Genomic DNA, 24,471 nt, shown 5'->3' on the forward strand with positions numbered 1-24,471 from the left:
GGGCGATAGCGGGGCCCGGGCTCTTCTCCGGCCTAGGCCTCAGGATCCCGGGTGGGGGTTACAGGCCGCTGCGCTGGGTCCCGCCAGGGCGGTACTTACCGCAGCTGTGGGCCCTGCTTCTCCTAGGCCTTAGCCGGCTCCGCTCCTTCACAGAGTACCCGCAGTGACTGAAAATGGTGAGGGAAGATGACAAAGTGATCCCGGTGCGTGTCGCGCTGCGCTGCCGCCCCTTGGTGCCGAAGGAGACCAGCGAAGGGTGCCAGATGTGCCTGTCCTTTGTGCCGGGGGAACCGCAAGTAAGGGACCTGGTCCTCTGTGCCCGGGGTCGGTTTTGCCTTGCCTCCTTCCCCATCCCGAGGTTTGCTGCCAGGGTGCTGGGGTGGTGTGGTCACCTGTGTCTACTCTCATCCCTTCTACAGGTGGTCGTAGGTAATGATAAGTCTTTCACATATGATTACGTGTTCGACCCTTCCGTTGAACAAGAGGAAGTCTTCAACACAGCTGTTGCACCTCTAATACGAGGCATCTTCAAAGGTTTGTGGTAACTGTTTTAAAATACTGGGGATTTTGGTGGGCTCAGCTGTGTGGAAGAGAGCACTGCACTGTTTAATTGTCCATCCTAACTCATTTCCTCTTTGATCTCCTCACAAAACAAGATCTTGTGCTATCTAAACACTGACTCTAGCCTCTAGTGCAAAATGCCAGATCTTGCTGGTTTACAACCTGTTGTACTTCATAGGGCTATCAGAATAACCTGTATGTGTTCACTGGGTCATTTTGGTTCCTGAAGCTATTTATATGAGGCAAAAGAATTTTATGAAGAATAATGTGATGAATTGATAAGTATTCTATACCTGAAGCTGTTACTGATGCTACAGTGGAGCTGGGATAACAGAGAGACTTAGACTCACAGGGTGTTTCTATGACTAATGCTGTTATAGCAACAGAGCAGACTCAAAAAAGAGCTGGAATAATAATTTTATCTGTGTTTTGGGGAGCTTTTCGTTGCCTTTTTTTCCTTGGTGTTGCTAACTGACCTCTGCATAAAGGTTGTGTAAACTGACAGTGAGAAATAGCGCTTACTTTTGAAGGGTGTTGTTACTAGAATGCAGTTTTGTTCATCAAAGTTTCTTCTGGTTCCTATGTGACCATCTGATCTGGGCGCCCTTTGTTCCCCCAGGATACAATGCTACCGTCTTAGCTTACGGACAGACAGGATCTGGGAAAACGTACTCAATGGGAGGTACCTACACTGCCAATCAGGAGCACGAACCTAATGTGGGGGTCATCCCTCGGGTAATCAAGCTGTTATTCAAGGAGAAGGAGCAAAGGCAGGATTGGGAATTCGTCCTCAAAGTCTCTTATCTAGAGGTAAAAGTTGTTTTGATTTTTCAAAGTATAAAACTATGAGTTGTAGACAAAATGAGCTTTAATGAAGGCTACCTTCTTCAAGTAATAGGTTAAAATTAAAATCAAATAAAATAAGAACCTAAGACTACGCAAGGTCTTGTCAAAAATGGGATTCCAAGTCCTATATATCTTTCTCTAAAGGTATAATGAGTAGAGTGTCATGCAAAATTACCTATTATTTTATTGTAGCTGTACATTGTTCTTTAAGCTAATTGGTCTTTTTTGAGGCTGCTGACTCTCAGGGACTGTTTTGATGCTTTCAGATCTACAATGAGGATATTCTAGACCTGCTGTGCCCGTCAAGAGAACGGTCTTCTCAGATCAGCATACGGGAAGATCCGAAAGAAGGCATAAAGGTCTGTTGCCCTGTTAGATATAGGCACATAAGATGGTGATGGGGCATGAGGCTAAGGGAGAGGTGGTGCAGCTTAAAGTTACTGATACAAAGTTCAGAACAAGCTTTTTTCTAGGGTAATCCATACCAGCCTCTGGCTTGAAGTGAGATCAGTTCTTGTGACTGTGGATGTACACAGAGACTTCACTTTGTCTGTTCTAGTCTAAGACAGAGGATATTTTTTTCTTTTTATGCAAGTCGGGGTGAAGAGGATAAATAATGCTTTCTTCCTGGATACAGATTGTGGGATTAACAGAAAGAAATGTCGCCTGTGCCCAAGACACTGTATCCTGCTTAGAGCAGGGGAACAATTCCAGAACAGGGGCTGCCACAGCAATGAACTCCCACTCCTCGCGGTCCCATGCCATCTTCACCATTTGCATTGATCAGAAGAAGAAAACTGACAAGTAAGTGTGACTGTGCAGCCACTCTTAGCAGCTGTTAGGAGTCAGACTTACTCAAAACATCTTGGTCTTGTCATTCTTTGTTGATCTTGGTTGAATTCAGCTGAGTTGCTCTTGAGGCAGTTCCTTTATTTGACTGTCTCTGATACAAAGTGTTTTTTCAGCCCGGTAGCTAAGCACTGGACTGCTCCTTTCCTAACAGCAGATTTACTTAAGGAGTAAAATAGTCTATTTCTGCCATAGGAACAGCAGTTTTCACTCCAAGCTCCACCTGGTTGATCTTGCTGGCTCTGAGAGACAAAAGAAGACCAAGGCTGAGGGAGACAGACTAAAAGAAGGTCTGTAGGAAAAGGACTGGTAAAGCTTGGGTTTCTGTCCAATTCTGAGTTAATAAATTGAGTCCTTGTAAGGAAAAGCAAAGCAGTTCTTTAACCTGTATAATGTGCTTTTTTTTAACCTTAAATTTCTTTAAAAGGACAGGAAATGACCAGTTGCTAGGTGTTAAGAAGGTAGCTGTACTCACTGTCATCTGTTTGTATGCAGGCATCAACATAAACAGAGGTCTCCTCTGCCTGGGGAATGTGATTAGTGCTCTTGGTGATGAAAATAAAAAGGGTGGGTTTGTTCCCTACAGAGACTCAAAGTTAACAAGACTGCTGCAAGGTAAGAAGCGATGATAAAGCCTAAATCTACAGATGCACTTTAAACAACAAAGTAGCAAAAAGCCCTAACAGCCATGCAACTACAAAGTAGGAGCTGCTGTTGGCAAAGTGATTGCTTTTATTGGTTTAGTTCCTCTTCTTACTGAAGCTGGACCTTTTCTGTACTCTTATTTTTAGGTTACAAATCCATTGAGATGGACTTATTTGTAAGCCCTGCTCTTTTGCAGTTACTCTGTAATGGGAGGAAACAAGACCAATTCAGTGTGGGGTTTTTTTTGGTGGGTAGGAGGAGGGTGAGAAGTTAAGTTTGGAAGCAGAAATCTGTTGTTACACCCTCATTATAGCAACTTACTGCAGGATATCACAACCAGAATGAAGGGCAAGTGATTTGTGCCTTCCATGTGTGCTTCATGTATTTGTCCTGTTTACTTAGTCTGAATATTTTGTCTTCATGATCCTTATTTTTCAATAGTTGCAATGGTCTTTCAATATGTTTTATTTAAATTGGTCTTTAATACAGGTATAGCTGTAGTAATGCAATTCACTGGAAATTTTTTGGGCGGTTAAATAATTTTGTACAGTAAGCTATGCTTTTCAGTATTTTCCGTATCTGAAAATATACAATAATAAGGAAATGGATTATGCAGAGCTGGATGTGGGGCTCTTTTTTCCTGATAAAAAGTTTAGTAGCTAATATATGTTAGTATAAAACCAAAGGCCAAAATGCCGTGCAGCTTGATGATCTGTCCTTGGCCTATTCTTTTAATTGGAAGATAATGTGAATTCTGATGTCTGGGTATCCATGGAGGTCTTGAGTAGTATTGTGTGGGAGAAGGGAGGGGAAAACCTGAAAGAATTATACCAGAAATGACATATAGAAATTAAGGAAATTACTAAGCAGGGCAATAATATTACTAGGGCTGATGTGAAATCATTGGTAATTAAGAGAGGAGACATAGCTCTGGGACTTTGGCTTTCAGAAAATGCTTTTTAGCGGAGAACTGACTGGGGCAGAGGAGAAACTAGGCAGCGGTGACACAAAGCTAGAGCTGGATATCTTCTAGCTGTAGTATGGAGATGTACTCTTAGGTATCTTAATGATTATACCTTAGTAGTCTTTTTTGCTCTCTCAAAGCACTGGTTATGCCTTGTTTTCCTTCTCAGATTCTCTGGGTGGTAACAGCCACACTCTCATGATTGCCTGTGTAAGCCCAGCGGATTCCAATCTAGAAGAAACTCTAAATACTTTGCGTTATGCTGACAGAGCAAGGAAAATAAAGAATAAACCAATTGTCAATGTTGATCCCCAGGCAGCTGAACTGCATCAGCTGAAGCAGCAGGTACTGGATGCTTTCTTCTTGTGAAAGGAGTAGATCTGCCCTTTTGGTACTAAGCTCAGTAAACAGCAAGCAAAGACATAGGATGCCTAGCTACACAAAACATGCAAAATAGATTTAATATGTGTTTCTCTGTCTCTTGAGATAGCTGTGTAAGTGCTGTAAAGGGAATACACGAGTATTCCCTGTAATTCTACAGGAACTATTCAACGTCGTGGAAAAATGGTAGTGTTAGCGTGATTTACATTTGTCTTCCACTGAACAAATCACTTGTCCATTAGGCTACAGGCAAAAATAGAAATACAGTGATGGTTGCCTTGCTGACATCACCTGCTTACACCCAGCACTGAGTGGGAAGTGAAGAGTGCTCCTATGTGGTCACCTTCTGAGGGAAATAAGTTGCATAAACTAAAATTGGTTAAACCCAAAACTAGATGCCCAAGTGCTTGTCTACTGATGAGAGTTAACCAGGTGTGCTGTGCTTACTTGACAGTATGCACATGATGCAGTCTTTCGTGTTGCCTTTCCAAAGAAAACATTTGTAATCTGCTTCCACAATGGAGCAAATAAGTGATTTTGCTTACTGCATAGGAGTGCTCTCCAGAGCCTTGTGAATGTTTGTTAACATACTGTAAATTCCAGTCACATATTCAAGTAGCTTAGGAAGGCGAGAGACCTGACTCTGTCTGATGTGCAAAGCAGCAACAAAGCATTGGTTCAGCAAAGTAGGAGACCTGCCCTTTGGATTAGTGAGGTCTTTGACACCCTGCACAGAAGAGTATGTCAGCTGTTTGTAGGTGAATTCATATGCTCTGATCTGAGCATTCCTGATGAAGAGAAGCTTTTTTTTCAGGGATAAATGACCTGAAATATTGTAGCAACATGATTCCTTTCCACAGGCAATGATAAAAGGACGATTGTGGAGCAGGTGACTCTTACTAAGGATTTTATAGCGTTCCTTCGACCATATATGATTAAACCATCCTTCAACCAGTTTCTATATGGGAGAGATTTACAAATAGTACCTGTCTTTCTAGGTTCAAGAGCTACAGGTATTACTGCTGCAGGCCCATGGAGGGACCCTCCCAGTGTCTATCAAGTAAGATTTGTAGATTCATGTTCAACTCTTCTGGTGGCTATCACAACAGCAAAAGCCATAGATCTTTGCTTCAGTCAGTGCTGTAGAGTGAGGGTAGAGCAAACTGGTTGCTTTCTAATAGGATCTGGGCAATTTTTTTCTCTTCCCTTTGTTCTTTGTGTCATGTTTAGTGAAATTCTATGCCTCTATGGGTCATTTGGTTTTGTAGCAAACCCAATTGGTTTTTGCAATCTTAATTGCAAAAAAAAGTTGCAGGATATATGAGAGGAACTAGGGAATGTCTCTTAACGACTAGTGTTTCTCAGATCATCCTTTTTTTTTTCTTTTTTCTTTTCCCCTCACCTCTAAATGTAGGGAACCTCCATCTCCAGTGTTCTTAAAAGCATCAGATGCAGTGAGGAGTTGGATTGTGTAGGTGTTGTCTTCTGAGGGTGTTTCAAAATCCAAGAACATGCAGTTTACAAACATGCCATTGATTAAACAGCATTACTGTTTCAAAAGGGTGTTTTCTTCTCTTGCAAATGTCTACTTTTGGTATGCTGTATTACTTAAGTTTTTTAATTCAAATTAGACTTCCTCCAGCTATTTCTGTTCATCTGCTACAACCTGTATTTATTGTAAGTTATTTAGGAAACTTGGAGATAATTTCAGTGCTATTACAAACCTCTAGTGAAGTCATGTTCACAGGCCATCTGGTCCTTAATGTTTCAGTAGTATGGCACCTTCGGAGAACCTTCAGTCCCTGATGGAGAAGAACCAGTCACTAATGGAGGAGAATCAAAAGCTGAGCCAAGGGCTGAGTGAGGCTGCTGGTCAGACAGCACAGATGTTGGAGAGGATCATCCTGGTAAGGTTCAGTTACCCAGGAAGAACTTTTAAGTTGCATGACTTTCCCCTTTTAGCTGAAGATTAAATCAATAGCAGCAGCTCCTGTACTAATGGCATGTTAGGAATCTTTTTAGTTTTCTTTTCACACTTATTTTAAATCTCTAGCTATCAGTCAGACACAAAAGTCTCTCAGAGCCTACAGGTCTGGTGACTTCACTTGGGAAAAGAAGACCTGAATCTTTCTACTTTTTTCTTTTGCTGTAGTGTTTTAAAATACCAGCACTTGCACACACAATCTCTCTTTTCCCCACCCCACTCTGCTTTGTTTTGGTTCACTGCAGTGTATACTCCTGTAGAAAAAGTGTCAAGTCTAAACAAACTGGTGGTGATGATCATGCAAGATCTTTCGGTGCATTGATTTGCCACAGACTGACAACATATCTTTTGCTAAAATAGATTAGCTGTTTTCTGGCTTCTTACCTTGTTTTTCCTACAATTCAGTATCGTTCTGCTTTCTCTTAGACAGAACAAGAAAATGAGAAGATGAATGCCAAGCTAGAACAACTTCAGCAACATGCTATGTAAGTCTCATTCCACACACTCCTCATGCTGAGGAAATCTCTCAGCATTGAATATTTTTTGTTAGGATAAACTGGATACACTCCATTTGTGTTTGTCTATCCAGAACTAATTTGTATGTTCAGTGGGGAAAGTTGTTCTTCATTGGCATACGTGACACAAATGTGCCATGTAATATGTCCCATGTCTACATTGCAGATGCCAGCTTGATCTGCAGAAGCTGGTAGAGACTGTGGAAGATGAGGAACTAAAAGAGAATGTAGAGGTGATTCGCAATCTGCAGCAAGTGTTGGCTCAGTTGCAGGTAAGACTGAATGCAGGGAGCAAAGAGTGTGTGCCAAGTGAGTTTATTAATGAAACCCCAGGTTCTTCCACTGATCTGCTGAGCAGTGGATTCCACTCTGCAGAAACCTTGCTTAAGGAGCCATGGAATTGCAAGTATTAAATGACTTTTGATATGCACTTCAAAGCAAGCTGTCCTGCTGTGCTTTTAATGTGGCCACTTGTGCTTGAGTGGCTGCACGTGGTAGAGGAAGAGTTTCCATTAAAGAATGTGATAGTGAGAGACTGGCATGGACTTACAATCCAAAAGTTGGAAGGAGAGTTACAGGAGTATTAATGAGCAACCCAAATTGCAGAGACCTGAAATTGTTAAACAGAAGTTGCCAAATCTTTGTTTAATTGAGGAACTTCTCTGTTCTCCCGAGTTAGATGTTCCCCCTGCTCCCAGACTCCTTACTCTTGTGAGGAGTGGGCTGCCAATGCTGAAGTTAAGGGAAGACAAGAAAGAATGGCTTGTCCAGCTAGTCTAGGAGGAGTGTGCTCACCTCACTAAAGGAGGACAATGCAATCCTCTTTCCAGAGATTGCTTTCTGGTCAGAGAATAACAACATTATGCTTTGTCATAATAAGCCAACAGAGACTTACTAGCTTCATTTTACTTTCACTTTTCACCAAAATTTTCTTCCCTTTGTCCTACATAGAGTGAAAATGCTGCCACAATGGAAGCTGCTGCAGAGATGGCAAACTCTGAACAGGATGCTACAGATGTAAGTGAAGGAAGTCCAGCAGTGCAGACCTTACCAGTGGCATGTCTTATCCCCTCAACACTCCTCTCTTATCTGCATCCTTATGCTAGTTTTCTAATCTAAATATTTGATAAACAGTATGTGTCACCCTTGTTTGTTCTGCCTTTCTGTGCTTTTATTTGCTCAGTGTGTTCAAGATCAATAACCTGTTCTCATTTCTGAATGACTAATTTTTTTATGTGAAAAAATGAATTTGAAGTGTTCTGCAGAAACTGATCGCGTCGTTAGAGCTTTGGATTGGCCTCTCCTGCTCATTACTGTCTCTCCTCCAGGAAGCAGAAATAGGCCAGGACACCAAGAGATCTTCAAATGAATTCACCACTCAACATGCCCTTCGTCAAGCCCAGATGTCCAAAGAGCTGCTTGAATTGAATAAAGCCCTGGCCCTGAAAGAGGCACTTGCCAAAAAAATGACACAGAATGATAGTCAGCTGAAGCCCATTCAGTCCCAGTATCAGGTAAACTCTTCTGAAATAGTTCTTGTAAGGCTATATTCCATTTTTTTTCTCAATTAATGCAGTCACTGCATGCTGAGGAGGGGAGGAAGGAGATCTGTCCTCTCGTGAGCATGTTCTTACTGGATCTATTTCATTAAGCTGGGTCAGTGCCCCCTTGGGCATAGAGGTAGGAGTTAACTGCAGATGTCAGCAGAGAAGGTGGGAGAGATGACCATGCTGAGCTATCTACAAATACTTATACTGTCAGAAGATGCTCTTTTCCCTGAAATAAGCTATTAATCACTAGCAGTTCTATATGAAATTAGCTTCTCTACTTTTTACTCAGAAGTTTGCTTAGCTGCACCAAGCCAAAATGCAAGCGCTCATAGTACATAATCCAGTCAGTGGATCTGGCTTCCCCTGTTCACTTAGCTGTGCTGGGATTTCCCATCTCTGAAATTGTTCAGTCATAATGTTTTGTTTGTTACAATGGTTCTGTGGACCAGCTAAGATTTCAGTGTATGGAGGACTAGTCCTTTTGACACTCATACTGCTTTTAGACAAGACGGTTTACAGGCTGTTGGAAAGGAATGTGGTTTCTCAAGGCCTCCTGTCTTAAAGCTTTGTCTTGGAGTGGAGCTTTAAAGCTTTTATTTGAAGGCTTGGTGCTCTTGTTCTTTCTAGACCAATATCAAGGATCTGGAACTGGAGGTCAGTAGTTTGCAAAAAGAAAAGGAGGAACTGATCCTTGCTCTGCACGTGGCAAAGAAGGATGCCAACCATGCCAAGTAAGAGTGACTATGCAAGCTTATATGTGGCTTATAGCACTGAAAACTGTGTTCATGCACCTGTGAAAAGTCATTATCTTGCATGCATTTCTCCTATTTGTAAAAGCTCTTGTTTTAATGCAAATGCATCCCTTTATATTGCTTTATGAGCTGTATTAATTGGAGAGAAGTCCAATACTGCACTTTCATCAGTGGGAAAGATGATAATACACAATTGCTTCACTTTTCGTAATACATCTCTAAAGTTGGAGAATATTTGTTTGAGAATAACAATAATTATGTGGGGCTGTTTTCTCAAGTGTGATTTCTTTACAGACTGAGTGAACGGCGTCGGAAAAGACTTCAGGAGTTGGAAGGGCAAATTAGTGAGCTGAAGAAAAAGCTAAATGAGCAATCAAAACTCTTAAAGCTGAAGGAATCTACAGAACGCACAGTCTCCAAACTGAACCAGGAGATCAGGGTAACCAATCCTAGTGTGCAGTTCTCAGGCTTGTTCCAGTAGACAAAGCAGGTTACAGACTGAAGGCACTCTTGCTTTCTCTTTTGTTAGACTGAGAACACCAGGTTTTGGCAAGACTCCTTTGGCTACATGGCCACCATTGCTGGTGTAATACAATAGGCAAGTAGCTCTTGAAATTTGGAGGAATAAAAGAGGTGCAAAGTGTCTTCTGGCTGTTCTGATAACTTATTGCCTCAGTCAAGTCACTTGACTTTGTGTTGATTTCCATCTCTTTACAGTGCATGTGTTTTGTCTTCTGTTTATGCCTTAAAAGATGAATTCCTGGCACTTTGAGGGTGTCCTCGTGCTGCCCGCTTAGAATACATGCCTACTATAATATGTCCTGTCTGCTACCTCTGATAGACACACTAGAAGAATATAGGTTGAAACTACCCAGAATGCAAGTACTGGACAATTTTTTCAGCCATTTCTATTTTTCAGGAAATGAAAAACCAAAGGGTACAGCTGATGCGCCAAATGAAAGAAGATGCTGAGAAATTCAGGCAGTGGAAACAACAGAAGGACAAGGAAGTGATCCAGCTGAAAGAACGGGTGAGTAAACAGTAAACCCCAAACTGTACCTCCCTCTGAAGAGTGAAACAAATCAGTAAAGTGTTTTCTGCAAAGCTTTGTTTAACTAGCAAGCATCTGAAAAACATCTGGGGAATGCTTTGAAAATAACATCAGTTCATATGGTTGCCACCTTTCACCAGTTGTTGTAAATGGACTTGCTTATTTCTGGAGATCTTAAAGATATCAACACAGCTGTGGTTCAGCTCTAAAGCAGAAGGCAAAAAAATTTAATATTTGTGAGTAGTTAAAGTTGTAGGGTTTGGCCACAGAATGGAAAGTATTTAAACTTTCAAAGGAATATTGAATCTGCAGGTAAACAGAGTTGGTAATGAAATCAGTCTGCTTGTAGCATTCCAGCGTAATGGGCAGCAAACATTTGTACCTGTTGAGTTTTAGTCTCACAGGAATTCTTACTGTAACAAGCTTTCTCCTCAGTGCTCTGGGACGCTAAGTCTTAAACTTTTGGTCTGCAGTCTCTTACAGCCTTTAGGCTTCTAAACCTTTCTAATGGAAAGCGTGGAGCCCTTTCCAGTCACTTTAAGCCTAACAGCCATTTGTTCTCAGAGGCGCTACATGACTTAATTTTGTGATAATCAGTGAAATCATTATGAAGTATTTGCATTGCAGAACAGCAAATGTCATTGTTCTGTTCCAGGAAGTGTGAAACTGGCTATAGCTATTAATGTGACATTGATTTATATTTTTTTTTTTATTTTTTCTTCCCCCCGTCTATCTTAACAACTTTACCCTGCAGGATCGCAAGAGACAATATGAGCTACTTAAGCTAGAACGAGATTTCCAGAAGCAGGCCAATGTACTTCGGCGCAAAACAGAAGAGGTAAGGAGTCAATATCTGCTAGAAACTCCTGGCCAGCTCCTAAAGGTCTGCAAAGTGTGGTTGGAGGCTGTAAACAGGATATGCAGAAACTTTGGAAAAACAGTTTGGAGGTCTGGAAATAGGAGCTTTTCTCTCTATAGAAAGACACCATGCTTCTGTCTTGTAGCCTTTGAGGGATTCTAGTTAAACCTGCTCCTTAAAGACTAAATTACCCTTTGAGCACCAGGCTGATGTGGCACATCTATTACAGATACCCAAGCTAGAAAGTGTGACATGAGCTTGGCTGGTAGACATGCTAGATTGCAGTTCAAAATTAGTGCAGGATGGCTGTATAGCAGAAATGCATCTTGAAACCATCACGTTAGATGCTTTCTTCTACCTTTAGGCCTAGAAGCAGATTATCTTTAAACTGGGAATCTTGGCAAAGGAAATAAAGTCAAGAACTCTAGTCTTCGCTTAATTCTGAAGTTGTTCTGGTTTCACTAACCTTACGTTCTCTTATTGTCTCAATGTCTGTCATGCATTGTGAATACCTCGTGTTTTCAACTGTTGCAGATTGAGAAGTAACTACTGTTACTTCACTTAATCTTTTGTGTAAAATGTTCTACAGGCAGCAGCTGCTAACAAGCGCCTAAAGGATGCTCTGCAGAAACAAAAGGAGGCTGCTGATAAACGGAAGGAGAGTCAAAATCGGGGAATGGAAGGAGTTGCTGCACGAGTAAAAGTGGGTAACAATGTGCTGTGCATTCCAACCAACAATGGGCAAACTTAGCTTTGTTAACTCGGTGGGTGCTGCTGGGGTTGATTGCTGGAAGCAGAGAGGAAGAACATGGAGTTTAATATCAAGGGAGGCAATGTGATTGTCAAATTTATCTGTGAAGATGTTTCAGAGAAGGATTCAGTCCTGAAGTTGAGACTACGGTAGACCACTATACTGGTTTGTTTTGTTGGTTTTGATGTTGCTTTTTTTTCCTCTAGAGCTGGCTTGCAAATGAAGTAGAGGTTCTCGTTAGTACTGAAGAGGCTCGACGGCACCTTGCAGACCTTCTGGAGGACAGAAAGATCTTGGCACAGGAGCTCCTTCAGCTTAAAGAGAAGAAAGAGGCTGGGGAAAACCCACCTTTAAAGCTCCGGGTAAGAGAGAGAGAGGGAAATGCTGTTTTTCCTATCCCACACCTCTGGTGGTTCAGTGAGTATTGTAACTTACTCACTTCTATTTGCCTTTTCCCTGTAGAAGATAGGGATGGAGATAGTTCCTTTTCTAGAAGAAAGGGTTCATGTTCTTACTGTCCTCTGGTATGTCAGGGAAGAGTTGCTGAAGTAACTTGTTATTTAATGCAGTGAATCTGATGGATATGAGTAGGTCAGACCCCTTATCAAAGACTTCATTCTTTTTGAAAGGAGCAATGGAATTTAAGCTATGGAGGGATACTTGGAGGCTTTTATTGTAGTAGTATAGCTCCTCTTTGCTGAAATGTCTGTAAATGAAAGCCCAGTTTTGAGTGCATTTCTTCACCTATTGCTCACTCCTATTCACTGCTGCAATTTTTTAGAGGCGCACCTACTCCCTCGCAGATTTTCAGGCGTCAGAGATGGACCTTTCCATGTCGAAGCAGATAGAAAGCCTGGAAACTGAGATGGAGCTCAGGTAAGGCAATATGACAAAGCTGATTTGCACAGCCTTGCCTCCATTGTTTTTTTTTCCCTTATCTCTGTCTACACTGCTTCTGTGAACAGAAGAGAAAGTAAAATAACTTAAACACTGACACTAAAAATTATGAGATAAGACTACGTGGTTTTCTTGGTTGGAATTCTTCTGACATGTGGGAATATGAGGATGCTGCTCAGTCACTAGGATTGCTCTTTTCCTAGCTGTTTGTGAGCATCTCTGTACTGGGGAAACACTGCACTTTTAATTGGCAGTATGGAGGGGAGGAGAAACTCTCTGGTACAGTAAGCAGTCAAAATTTTAGCTTGAACTATTTTGACTAATACTCTGGTAGCAGTCATTTTAGCCCAGACACTATCCCAGGTTTTCTCTTGTGTTGTTACCTCAAATACATGCATTCTTCCAAAGGAGTGCCCAGATAGCTGACTTGCAGCAGAAACTCTTGGATGCAGATAACGGAGATCGTGTGAAACAGCGTTGGGACAATATTGCAACGATTCTAGAGGCTAAATGTGCTTTGAAGTATCTTCTTGGAGAGGTAAGTTCTAAATTTTCTTATTTCATCCCTGGAAACAAAGGCTCTAAGTCTGTTTAGTCAGGAATGAAAGGGGGTGACTAACAGGCTACCGGCAGAGATGAATTCAAGTGAAGTGGAATCAAATTTGAGAAACAAACCCCACAAAACTGACATCATGTATCAGTCCCTGTGCTTGGAAATTAAAGGAAAAGAATGAAGGAGCTAATATGGGAGAGCATTAATTTTTGGGGTCCCCCCAGTACTCAAATTTAAGATGCTGCAGGATAGGAGATTACTCTAGAGCTATTAACAAAGCTTCCTGCTATTTGTTTTGCACTTCCATGCTGGCTGTCAGGTGTCAAGCTCTGAATCTCTCATCTAGTCTCCTTGTTGCTGATGGCCAGTCCAGTTCTTAGGGTGGCTAGAAGTTAAACAGCAATTCTGTGCCTTCAGACTGCAGCATGCCTGTCCCAACAGACATTATGAAACGTTGGACATACTGACCTGGGCAATCCTCTTGCTTTTGTCTTTCAGCTGGTCTCCTCAAAAGTGCAGGAAAGCAAGTTGCAGAGCAGCCTGCAGCAGAGTAAAGCCAGCTACTCAGACGTACAAAAGATGCTGATTGAAGATCGCAACCACATAACAGAGATGGAGGCTGAATTCCAAAATCAGCTTTTGGTGCAGGAACAGAAGCACCAGGAGAAGGTAAAACATAAGTGACAGAAATCTTAAGAGTGCCTGTGTCTTAGGACTCTGATCTCCAGATCTGCTCAGAGATAAAGGCAAAGGGGATGTGCTGAAACCAATCAAGGTTTGTGAGATTCTTGCAGATAGTTAACAAAAGCAACCTCCCTATTCATCTTATGTCCTATGCAAGTTGTTTTATTTAATAACTTTTTGCAGTGCTTTAAGTGAGGATGTTACACCTCAGCACAAGATAACTTTTGAAGTAGATCAGGGTGAAATCATGCTGGAAGTGGCAGAATTTTTCTGAAATCATCAAGGCCTTTGCCTGGGCTGCCAGATGTCCCTTCAGGAATTCACACCTGTTTGCCTCTGCTGTATTAACTTATTAACTCGCTTTTAGGTTCTGTACCTGCTTAGCCAAATTCAGCAAAAAGAAGCAGCAGAGAAGAAACTGGAAGATTCACTAAGTGAGCAAGAGAAACAGCTGCAAGAGCGACTCAAGTTCCAGGTAGAGTGCCAATGTGACTTGGGGTGGGGTGCCCTCATTAGGGCTATGGTACCTGGGAGTAGTGGCTTTAGAGTGAGGAAGGTGCAGAAGGATTGGGAAAGTTTCCATTTGTAGCTAAGATTGCTCAATTCAGTTGGTTGCAGGAGATAGCTGCTATCCAGATTTGAATAACCCTGGTTTGATCTGTTAAATAAATGTAAATGTGTAAATGCAGCAATGAGACCTGCCACAATCTCACCATCTCATGCAAACTTCTTCCACGCTCAGAACACCTTTAGTTAGGATATTCAGCGTGCTATTACTGATGCTTTGAGCACAGCTCCACTATTCTACCAGCAAAGGAAGAACTTCACCTTGATCATGCAGTGTTATGCCTAAACAAGGTAGTGGTACTAGTGATTTCCTGACTAGTCAGAGCTGATCTCCTGTTGCACAAAACAAAGAAGCCCCTTTGATCTTGCAAGAAAGACCTGAACAAAAAACCTGTTCTGAACAGCTGCTTGTGCTATCCCCTTGTAAACCTATAGATTTCCTTTTGTTTTGCAAACAGGAGGAAGAGCTGGAGAAAATGACGGAGATCTGTGAGAAGAACCAAGAACTTCTCCAGGAAAATGAGATTCTTAAACAGGTAGAGATCTGTACAGACACAACCCAACTGCCAAGAAGCTGTACTTAATGTATTTTGCAAAGCTAACGTTTGTTGTTCTTGACAGAAACTGCTGCTCCTCCAAGTTGCCAGCGGACAGAAGATCCGTCATATTCAGCAAGTGCCATCTGAGTCGCAAGATTCTTCTTTTGATTACATTCCACCCAAAGTAAAGAATCCACATTCCAGTTTTCAAGCTTGTATTGTACCTGGGGTCTTTTCAGAAGCTAATGTTGGCTATGAATAATCTCGATTTCTTTCTCTCAGGTGCCTTTTTACATGATGTCTTGTTCTGCTTAGTGGAGTAGGCCTGTTCTCTACTTCAGGCAGTCCTTAAGGTTTCTGTTTTCAGAACACTTCTGAAACTAGATTGTATTCGTTTTAGATATTAAAAAAAAAAAAGAAACCAAAACAAAAAAAAACCCAAGCCTGTTTCCTCAGCCAATGTCTGACTCTGTATCCTCCTTGGTAGTCCTGATGTTTTCTCTGTGGCATCTCCAGTCTCTGAATCATGGAGCAAGGCACCTGTCATAGAAAATGTAATCATTGCCTTGCAAAAGAAACAAATCTTTGTGCTAGGAGGAATAAATGATCTGAAACTACTTTGCCAAGACTGTGACACAAATCTGTTTTCCAAGGATTTATCAACTATCTATTTTTTACAAACCCTAGCAGTTTAAATTACCTGATTTGAATTTTTAATTCCTGCTGACTTGATCTTTTGTCTCCTCCCTGGCCTTACCTCCTTCATGGCTGAGAGGAATGGGGCTATGGTGGTAGGACTCTGAAATGCTTTCATAAAATGTAAACCCGCTGTTCTTTCTTCTGGGGCCTCAACCCTTGTAATTTCTGCGTGCAGCCAAAGACTCGTCGCCAAACAACAGCAAAACCCCGTGCACCAACTCCAGAAATAGATGTGGAAGAGCTGTTCTCTGACTCAGGGGACTCTGGACAGGAAATGGAGGATACAGACTGGATTCCAGTAAAAGCAGTGAAAGGAGCAAAGAAAAACCTGATGGGGGTAAGACCCAGTTACCTTTTTTGACTTGTTATTGTCTGTTATTGTCTGTCACTTGCCTGTATCCTTAGGGATCTAGTATGTGTACAAAGGAACAGCGAGACTGTAGTGTCTCCACTGTTCTGAACAGCCTTAATATGGTAGTGCTGCTGGCATCGGCTATTTATTGTATTCTGGCAGAGCAATAGTCAGCAACACCTTCGTAAAGAGTTTTTAATTGGACAAGTCATCTGCTGCTATGAGACACTCATGTTCTGTCCTGCTACCTGTGCCTGAACTGACCTAAACATTTCAGACAGTAGCTTGGAGCAGCTGGTCCGTGCAGTCTGCAACTGCTTCGTGAACCCAGCCCAGCAAAGAGATTCATTGCTCTGATGTGCCATGAAGTAGCTACATTGGGTCACCTCCATCTAGAGGGAAGGCCCTAGGGCTGACTCAGGTTTGCCTCCTAGCATGTGAGTGTTAGTTTTTCTAACACACTGCAACTTGGCATCCTTTGGGATAACTTGAATTCAGGGACTGAGTAATAAAATATGCTTATTTTGGGGATACTGAAACAGGAGGTGGCTCTAGATGGAAAGACCTTGTTTCTTTTCCTGGCATGTGACAGTGAAACCTTAAAAGCTTTGTGGCAGCTTTGGGGACAGTACTGTCCCTTAGATTGCTGTGGCAATCTAGATGCAGGCTTTAAAAGACCGAAGCTCTTTCTGCACAGAGCTCTTCTCTTCCTCAGTGCTCCTGCAAGGGCCGGTGTGGAAACAGGCAGTGTGGCTGCAGGAAGCAGAAGGTGGGCTGCACTGGAGGCTGTAGCTGCGACTCAGCAAAATGCAGAAACAGAGACTCTGGTGTTCCGGTGAGTGGTGCTGCGTGTTTGGGTGTGATAGGGCCTGCACCCAATGTCCAGACTATGGCGTGTGTTTGAATGGATAGGAGGTTGTGCTCTTATCCACATTTGTCAAGGTAAAGCTCATGTACCTTTGTGAAACACTTGTAAATGTCACTGTAGCTCAGTGGTTATCAGTGGTAACTGAGTACAAAGTTTTCCACTGCAGTACCAGGCTTTTGCAGTCAATACAGAAATGTGTGTGATGTCCCAAGTCATACAGATTTACCTACTGCCAGCTGTTGGCTGTGGTTCTGAAGACAAACAACTTAAGTCTGTCTTTTACACTTGCTAAAAATACAGTTTTTATTTACTTTCAGATGGCACCAAAACTTAACTCATTTTCAGATTATTGTTTTTTTTAAGAATGGAATAGATACCTTGGGGAGGGGTTTGCGCATTCAGGAGGGTTTATGAGCAACTGATGTTTGTTAGAAATGTTTGCCTTGCTCTTGGATCTGAGAGATTTGAGGTAGAGACCTCCCATAGTAATTCTCTAATTACTGACTATTTGATGCATCCAGCATTCTGTGCTGTGAATTACCCCAGCGGGAGAGGAGGTGGCGCAGGGACCCCTAATATTTCTTCAGCTGTTGGTGGGGAAGGAAGGGATGGATATTGTAGAAGTGCTTCAAACTATACTGCCCTTCAGGATGCCACAGTGTGTGAGGACCACACGAGAGACTCTGAAGGTTCCCTCAAACTTGAAGACCCCACTGAAGTGGCTACAGGAGAGACCTTCTTCCAGCCTGTGTGTGTGACACCAACCACAAAGGTACTGCCTAAATCTGTAAGAGAACAGTGGTTCTGAATGTGTGCACACCTTGTGTAGAGCTAGTGATGGCTCTTAAAGAAGGAAAAGAAATGCAAGATGATAGACTTCTAGAAAATTCTGAGTGGACTACAGCTGCCAAGCCAGCCTGTAGTTAAGTTTTGAGTCTGCTGAAGTTTTCATCCTGAAACTTTGCCATGTAGGTTGCCATACTTTCCTGCTGCACCTTTCAGCAGTAAGAGTGGTAACTGAGGAGCTCACAGGACAAAATTACGTCTGTCTACATCCAAACTTACTGTTCTTAACCTGTTGTGTACTCAGACTTGGCAGCTGTAGTTTTTCCTCAGCTGAATTAATTTACTTACTCCCTGTGTACCTTCTGTGTGTTATTCCAAATACTGTCTCATCCTGCTCAGCCTGTAAAATTGTCCCTAGAATTTTCACTTGAGTAAAGAAATTAAGCAGCTCTTGATGTTGGCCTGCCAACTTCTGTATGTGCTGCCTCCAAGCTCCAGTGCAAGTTGGCTGGCTTCTTCAGGACAGTGACTGACTCCAAAATTATCTTCCTTGCTTTTCTGTTAGGTGCTGAAAGACATCACAGACCAAGAGTTGTTCCTGAAGAAGCCCAGCACTGCTGCCTCTGGGCACGTGAAAGATGAGGAGTCCCAAGAGAACCAGATACCATTTGTAAAGAAAAAGAAGAGAATGCTGAGCAGCAATACGAGCTTTTTCTCAGGTTGTACCCCTATCAAGGAGGAGCTTGACTGACACCCCTAGAAGATGCCCTATGGCTGGGTTGTTCTGTGTTTCTTTAGACCACAGTGCTGGTTACTTGTTCTTAAAAACATGTTGGGATCTCTTTCTGCAGCAAAAGCCTGATGTGCCTGACAGCTGCTGGCCTCCGCAAGTGAGTCAAACACCAGTTCAGTTCTTGCTAGGTTGTGTCTTAGTCTTTGTAAATATTTGTATGTGTGGGTCTTGGCCCGATGGTAAGAAACTTTCGTCTGGAATTTCTGTAGTGAGTGGAGGTCACTTACCCAGGTTACTCCTTCCAGCTGCCTCCCTCAGCCTGAGCTGTGAACATGTTTGGTACAGTTTAATCCGTAATCTTGAAGAACTTTGCATTTGCACTGGAAATCTGGGTGCTGTCTCTCCCAGTGGAGTGTGAGGAACTGTTCCAACCTGCCACATGAAATCCACTGGTGCTTGACCTTGAGCAGGCTCTATCTGTAGTCTTAAACAAGGTAGCAGATAGGAAATGGGTGGCATGTCTGTACCCTTTGAGGCATTGCTCTGCCCTTGTTCAATTAATTTAGAAACTTGCTAGCTGTATGTGAATATTGTAGTATTTTTAACTTGATTTTGTAGCTTTAATAAAGGTAACTACTAAAAAAACCCCTGACTTTTAACTTCACATTAGTGTGTGCAATGAACCACATAGGCACTCTGGCATCTCTGCTATTAAAACTGGTCTCAAAACTGTTCCAGCAGGACTAGTGCTGCCCCCTTACCAAGTCCTAATGGCATGAAGAAAAATTGAGGCTTGCTTGTCCAAATGTTTGGGACCTTTTTCCTTTCCATTCCACTTTCCATTTCCTTTCCATTGGTTTGACTGCTCATCTCTCCCCTCTGACTCGCAGGTGGCTGCAGTGCTAGCACTGTACCTGCTGTGAGCTTTGAGTGTCCTCTGTGTTGATCTTGGGCCTGCTGCAACATTAACCATGCTGTGGCTCCTGGCTCAGTGCAAGCTGAGCAGGCTTTTCTGCACAGACATGCTTTAATAAACATCAAAGCATAACTGCATGGATTTGCCTAAATAAAATTAGTACCAACATTAAGCACTGTAGCTTTCCCTTTGCTCTCTTACAAGCTTGTTCCTTTTATGAGGGGCGGTCAGAGCAGGGCTTTGCAAACTGGTGTCATTTGTAGCAGAAAGACAGATTGCTGCTGCAGTGCTCTTGCTGATAAAAATGTGTTGCTTGTGAAAACTGTAAGCCACTACACAACCCCCTGTAGTCAATACAGAGCTGTTGGATTGTTGTTCTCGCTTCAGTCATCTCTTTTATTTTCTGAGCATGCACAAGTCCCTGATGGTTGCATGATGCTTGTTTCAAAGGGCTTTAAATGTCCTGGGAGGTTGTGAGGACTTCTCCCAGCAAAAGAGCATTCCCCTCATCCCACGGACTTTCCCATCCCTTATGCAAGGGGTTTAGAAGCTCTGAGTCAGGATCAATTCAGCTTCGAAGAACAAAGACACAGCACAAAGGCAACAAATCTGTGTGTGGTGAAATGCAAGGTAACAAGTGTCTGTGGTTTAAGCAAACCTGTCCTGTTCACAGACAGGATTATGAAATAATCCACCATTGTGCTTGAGAGGGCCAGGGAGTGGCTGGTTCCTCACCTTTCCCAAATGCTGCCTCGCTGGAAGGCATCGGAGAAGAGCAGCTGCTCAGGACGACCATCTGCTCTGACCAAGGAGCCAGTTTAGCCTCTGCTGCTGGAAGAGGATGAGTTGTGTGGATCTGAAGCCCAGTTGCACACGGCTCGCCTGCCTGAGGCCCGCCACACTTCTGCCCCTGCCATACGTAGCTGTAAAAGAAGAAAAGCTGTAAATCAGAATGATTAGAGGGGTTTTTTTTTTTGAAGCTAGTCTCATACCTTTGTACTGTCCAGTTCCTCCTGGGTTTGTCCAGGGCCGCTCTGGGTCGTGCTAGAAACACCAGCCTGATGCTTTCCTCACCAGGGCAGGGAGGTGGTGGAGCCAGCCCCCTCCAACACACACACAAAGCCCCAAGGCCCAGGATGGGCCAGCCAGAGCTGTGCCAAGCTGTGCGTGCTTCAGCCAGCCAGAGCTGGCATGGAGCTGGCATGTCCCCATGGGCGTGAGTCACGCGCTCAGGGCTTAAATTTAAGATGAGCATCTTCAGGTTGTGCTTGGTATTGCCCTCCACACTGAGAAGACCCCCGTACGCTCCTCCACTTTCTCCAGTGAAAAGTGCAGGGTTTTTTCAGCATTTACTTCACAAACCCACAAGAACACAACACACAAGCTGGGCTATTCGATTACTCCTCACTGCGAAAGCTGGGATATTTGATTCCTCATCATCCTCTCAGGGCCTCAGTAGGAAACGGTGGTTTTGTGTTTGCAGCTGAGCCAGAATTTGTACAAGAGCTCTCTGCCATGTCAAGCTCAGCAGGACAAAGTAAAGCCCTTACCAGGAGACACTGTTACAAACACACTCCTCTCAGTTTATTAATATATAAACACACATTAATCAGTCTTTTAGTACAGCACACTTGGGATCCCGACACACCACGGCTCCAGTCACTCGCTCACAGCAAAACTCAGATGATTTGCCCTGCACCAGATCCTGCTGCGGGCCAGGCCAACAGCGGCATTTTATTTATTCTATTCAAAACACATACAAACACAGGCTTAATGAAGTGATGACAGAGAGGTGCAGCTCTTTAGAACAAATCATGGATAGGCTTTTACTTCTACTAACAGAGTCGGAGTCGGGGGCACTGGCGTCAGCAAATATATTTGGGGAAAAAAAATGCTGACGTTCCCCAGCTACATCCCAAAAAAGATCAGCTGCTTTTTCCTCTTCCCACAGGCAAAGATCTCCCTCTCACTCCTCGCCCAGCTGCGTATTAAGGAGTATTTAAAGGCTCTCACACTGCTACAAAGAACTCTTGGCAAAATCCCTGCAGACTCAGTATGAATCACTGGAGAAGGGAGGGGATGGGATGGACTCTTCACAAGTTATCGTAGTCGTCATCATCTTCGTGCTTCCTTTTCAAGGGGTTTGAATCATTGGATGTATTCTGTGACGATACCATATTTGTAGTAATAAGAATGTTCTTTGGTCCAATTAACGAAGGATTAATTAGAACATTCTGCACCGTTGGAGTAGTTGGTGTGGCTGTGGAATAAAAGAAGTCATTCAATAAAGAGCCTGAGAAAACGACAGTTGATTTTCCCACACTAACACAGAACTTCCAACCCAACGAAGAACCACGCTACTCGAACATTCCAGCCAAAAACCCGGAGTGATCCTGAGAGGGAAGCACAGAAGACAGGAAAAGTGCTAAAGGAGCAAGCACAGAAGAGCAAGAGAGCACAAGGTGGCAAATAAGGTGGAAGGGAAATCTGCCTAAAATGCTGCGTGTTCTGTTTGGCACTGTGCTCAAAATAGGAATTAAATTAAATTCCACTTAAATTTGAGAAGAAACTTCTTCTCAGTGAGGGTGACAGAGCACTGGCCCAGGCTGCCCAGAGAGGTTGTGGAGTCTCCTTCTCTGCAGACATTCAAAACCCGCCTGGACGCCTTCCTGTGCAACCTCATCTGGGTGTTCCTGCTCCGGCAGGGAGATTGGACTGGATGAGCTTTTGAGGTCCCTTCCAATCCCCAACGCTCTGTGATTCTGTGTAAAGCTGGAAGTTACTGGAATGTCCAGAGAGGACGGTCTGCTCATGTAAGACCACACATAAGATTAGCAATATTAAAAAAATCTAAGTGGTGAGGTCATTTCTCACATTATGACTATAAATCAATTTCCCTTCTGCTAAAAACACCACCACAAAGTGGTTTTCATCGGTTTTTTTTTACAGCTTGTGTTTTACCTGACTTCACTGCCGCCTGAGAAGACGGGATCTGCACGGTGAACCTCTGCCCAGTCAGTGACACGGGGGTGCCAACTTTGGCTGAGACAGACACTGTCTGTGCTGAAGGTGTGCCTGAAATGCAAAACGAGTCCGTTAAAAGAGAAACAAACCAAAAATAAATACACACAACTTGTAAATTTGCTTTCAAAGTGGAACCTATTCCTATCAAAGCAGTGGGAACGCACACGAACACACTGGTACTAGACACAGATTTTCAGGCAGAACCGCACGTTTTCTCAAGAACCACAAAACGCTCGGCTGCACACACACAATGATGTGCAAACGCACACTTTCAGTCATAAACTTTGTGAACCTTTTAACAACAGATTTTATTCAATGCTATTTGTGCTTTAGTGTAGTGCTTACACTAAGAAAAAAACTCCAACATATTTAAGTTTCTTAAAGTCCCTTCACATCTAGAAGTTACCACAAACACAGGAATAAGGAATGCCAGCCCACAGTCAGTCCTGCGGGTACGTATCAAAGGTTACAAAGATCTCTTTGAAATGGGTCTATCTTTTCTGATGCTGTTAATTAAGGTGTCACACAACCCCAAGGTCAGGCGGCACCCAGCACGTCCTCAGTGTTTGAAGCGTGCTTCAAATCACTCCTCAATACATTTTTCCTCCATCAAATCAAATCAAATCAAGGAAACCTGATCTGAGCTGTTTCCTACCTAAAGTGGGAGTGCTGGGCCTGCTGCTCACCGGACCAACGCTCAGCCGAGGGACGGTGATTCTCCCCGCAGAGGAAGAGACCTGCCCAGAGACAACACTGGTTTAGCGGCCTGTTAAACGTGAACAGTTCTTAACGTCAAAAGAATAAATGGTTCTTCCTCCAAAACTCCAGCAGTAACACAGCATTTGTGTCTCAACACAGAAGTTCTCAAACTCTTCGTGGTGTGAACACCACAGGCGTGAGCTGCAGAGCTCCTGGACCTGACTTAGTGCTGCAGACCGGCAGTCGGCTGATCCGGCAAACAGCACCCGGCTCAGTCAGGTTCTTCTCTACTGAAAAGAGTAACTGGAACATTTTAATCAAGTTTTTCTTCTACTCTACAGCTAGCACCAAGGTGAGCCCCATGGGAATACCTGGAATAGAGCCTTAAGCTCGACTTCTCAAGTTCTTTCTGTAAAATGGGGGGAATAAATAGGAAATCCTACACATAGAAACACTCGGTATGTTCCAGCAAGCAAAGCAGATCTTTTCCCTCTAGAGCAGAAACAAGATATAAGTACAAAACTCTTTTTAATATCTGTATTAAAACCTTACTTTTGCCTTTTACAATCTCAAATTCAACTCAACAATTCTGGTCCAACACTAAAAGGATTCAGAGGTTCGTTTTTGAACACACTTTGAAACTAACAAACAGTAAGAAAACTCGCAAGTCCCTAGAGATAAAGATCACTGACCCAGTTTCAAACACACTGAGCATTGCACAGCAAAATAAGTTGCCCAAAAGTATCCTTCCCAGGTGTAAAAAGCCCTAATTCCAGCAACATTCCTGACAAACCACGTGGGCATAAGGTGAACCCTTCCGTACCCAAAGCCCTTACCTTTTTCTGCAAGGACTTCAGCCTGTAGTTGGGGGCCGTCAAGCAGTATCTGTCAGGCGGAAGCCTGGGTCCTGAGTAAGGCTTTATCAATGGCAGCGGCGTCTGATTTTTCTGCCTTGCAATATCTAACAAGAACTGGAAAAACACAGTCAAGTTCCCCCCTGCAGCCTTTTACAGCCATGCAGTTCTGTCATCCACGCAGTTTTACTTACGTCTCTCGGGGGCGGAGATGTGAACGACTGGTCTGTTCGACACTGGATTGCCAGCCTCACGTCATCCGCATCCACGCTGGATTTCTTTGCGTGACTCGAGTAAATTTTTGCATCTTCCAAGATGGTAGTCACGTACCCTTTGAAAAAACAGAATCTCTCTTTAAGGCTGCATTAAAAGAAAGAAACCTTCCTCTTCCCCAAACTCCCCCAGCTGCCACCAAAACCACTGCTTCAGAAAGTCACAGAATCGTTCTGGTTGGAAAAAACCTCTAAGATCATGAAGTCTACAATGCGTCCACTTCTAAACCACGTATCTAGACAGCACCATACCTAGACAGCTTTTAAACACATCCAAGGATGGGGATTCTACCACTTCCCTGGGCAGCCTGGTCCAGTCT

At 43.1% G+C, this 24,471-nt stretch overlaps 2 protein-coding genes across 2 annotated transcripts; one reads left to right on the plus strand and one right to left on the minus strand.

The window, feature by feature from the left end:
• Positions 1-157: 157 nt before the first annotated feature.
• Positions 158-18,404, plus strand: KIF4A (kinesin family member 4A). The gene is made up of 30 exons (XM_010179337.1): positions 158-296; positions 420-534; positions 1,181-1,371; positions 1,674-1,766; positions 2,045-2,211; positions 2,452-2,546; positions 2,752-2,871; positions 4,035-4,210; positions 5,245-5,306; positions 6,018-6,153; positions 6,657-6,715; positions 6,912-7,017; positions 7,697-7,762; positions 8,074-8,259; positions 8,923-9,026; positions 9,342-9,486; positions 9,967-10,077; positions 10,853-10,936; positions 11,547-11,660; positions 11,915-12,070; positions 12,490-12,584; positions 13,014-13,143; positions 13,657-13,827; positions 14,210-14,317; positions 14,868-14,945; positions 15,031-15,132; positions 15,823-15,984; positions 16,715-16,834; positions 17,517-17,639; positions 18,219-18,404. The coding sequence occupies exons 1-30, from the start codon at positions 174-176 to the stop codon at positions 18,402-18,404; spliced, it is 3,684 nt and encodes a 1,227-aa protein (XP_010177639.1). The 5' UTR covers positions 158-173.
• A 2,991-nt stretch (positions 18,405-21,395) lies between these two features.
• LOC104533345 (transcription initiation factor TFIID subunit 9-like) lies at positions 21,396-24,210 on the minus strand (the record flags this gene model as incomplete). The annotated part of the gene is made up of 5 exons (XM_010179338.1): positions 21,396-21,562; positions 22,264-22,377; positions 22,982-23,063; positions 23,862-23,996; positions 24,074-24,210. Coding segments are annotated over 5 exons (635 nt in total), but the record flags the coding sequence as incomplete, so codon positions are not given.
• Between the last annotated feature and the right edge of the window lie 261 nt (positions 24,211-24,471).

This window comes from Mesitornis unicolor, unplaced genomic scaffold (assembly GCF_000695765.1).
Source record: "Mesitornis unicolor isolate BGI_N332 unplaced genomic scaffold, ASM69576v1 scaffold48992, whole genome shotgun sequence".
NCBI lineage: Eukaryota > Metazoa > Chordata > Aves > Mesitornithiformes > Mesitornithidae > Mesitornis > Mesitornis unicolor.

Excerpts from the sequence above, each read along its gene's own strand:
- KIF4A (XM_010179337.1), top strand. The coding sequence starts at position 174 with ATGGTGAGGGAAGATGACAAAGTGATCCCGGTGCGTGTCGCGCTGCGC. Across the intron at positions 1,767-2,044 it reads ATCCGAAAGAAGGCATAAAG|ATTGTGGGATTAACAGAAAG; the intron begins GTCTGTTGCCCT and ends TCCTGGATACAG. Across the intron at positions 9,027-9,341 it reads AAGGATGCCAACCATGCCAA|ACTGAGTGAACGGCGTCGGA; the intron begins GTAAGAGTGACT and ends ATTTCTTTACAG.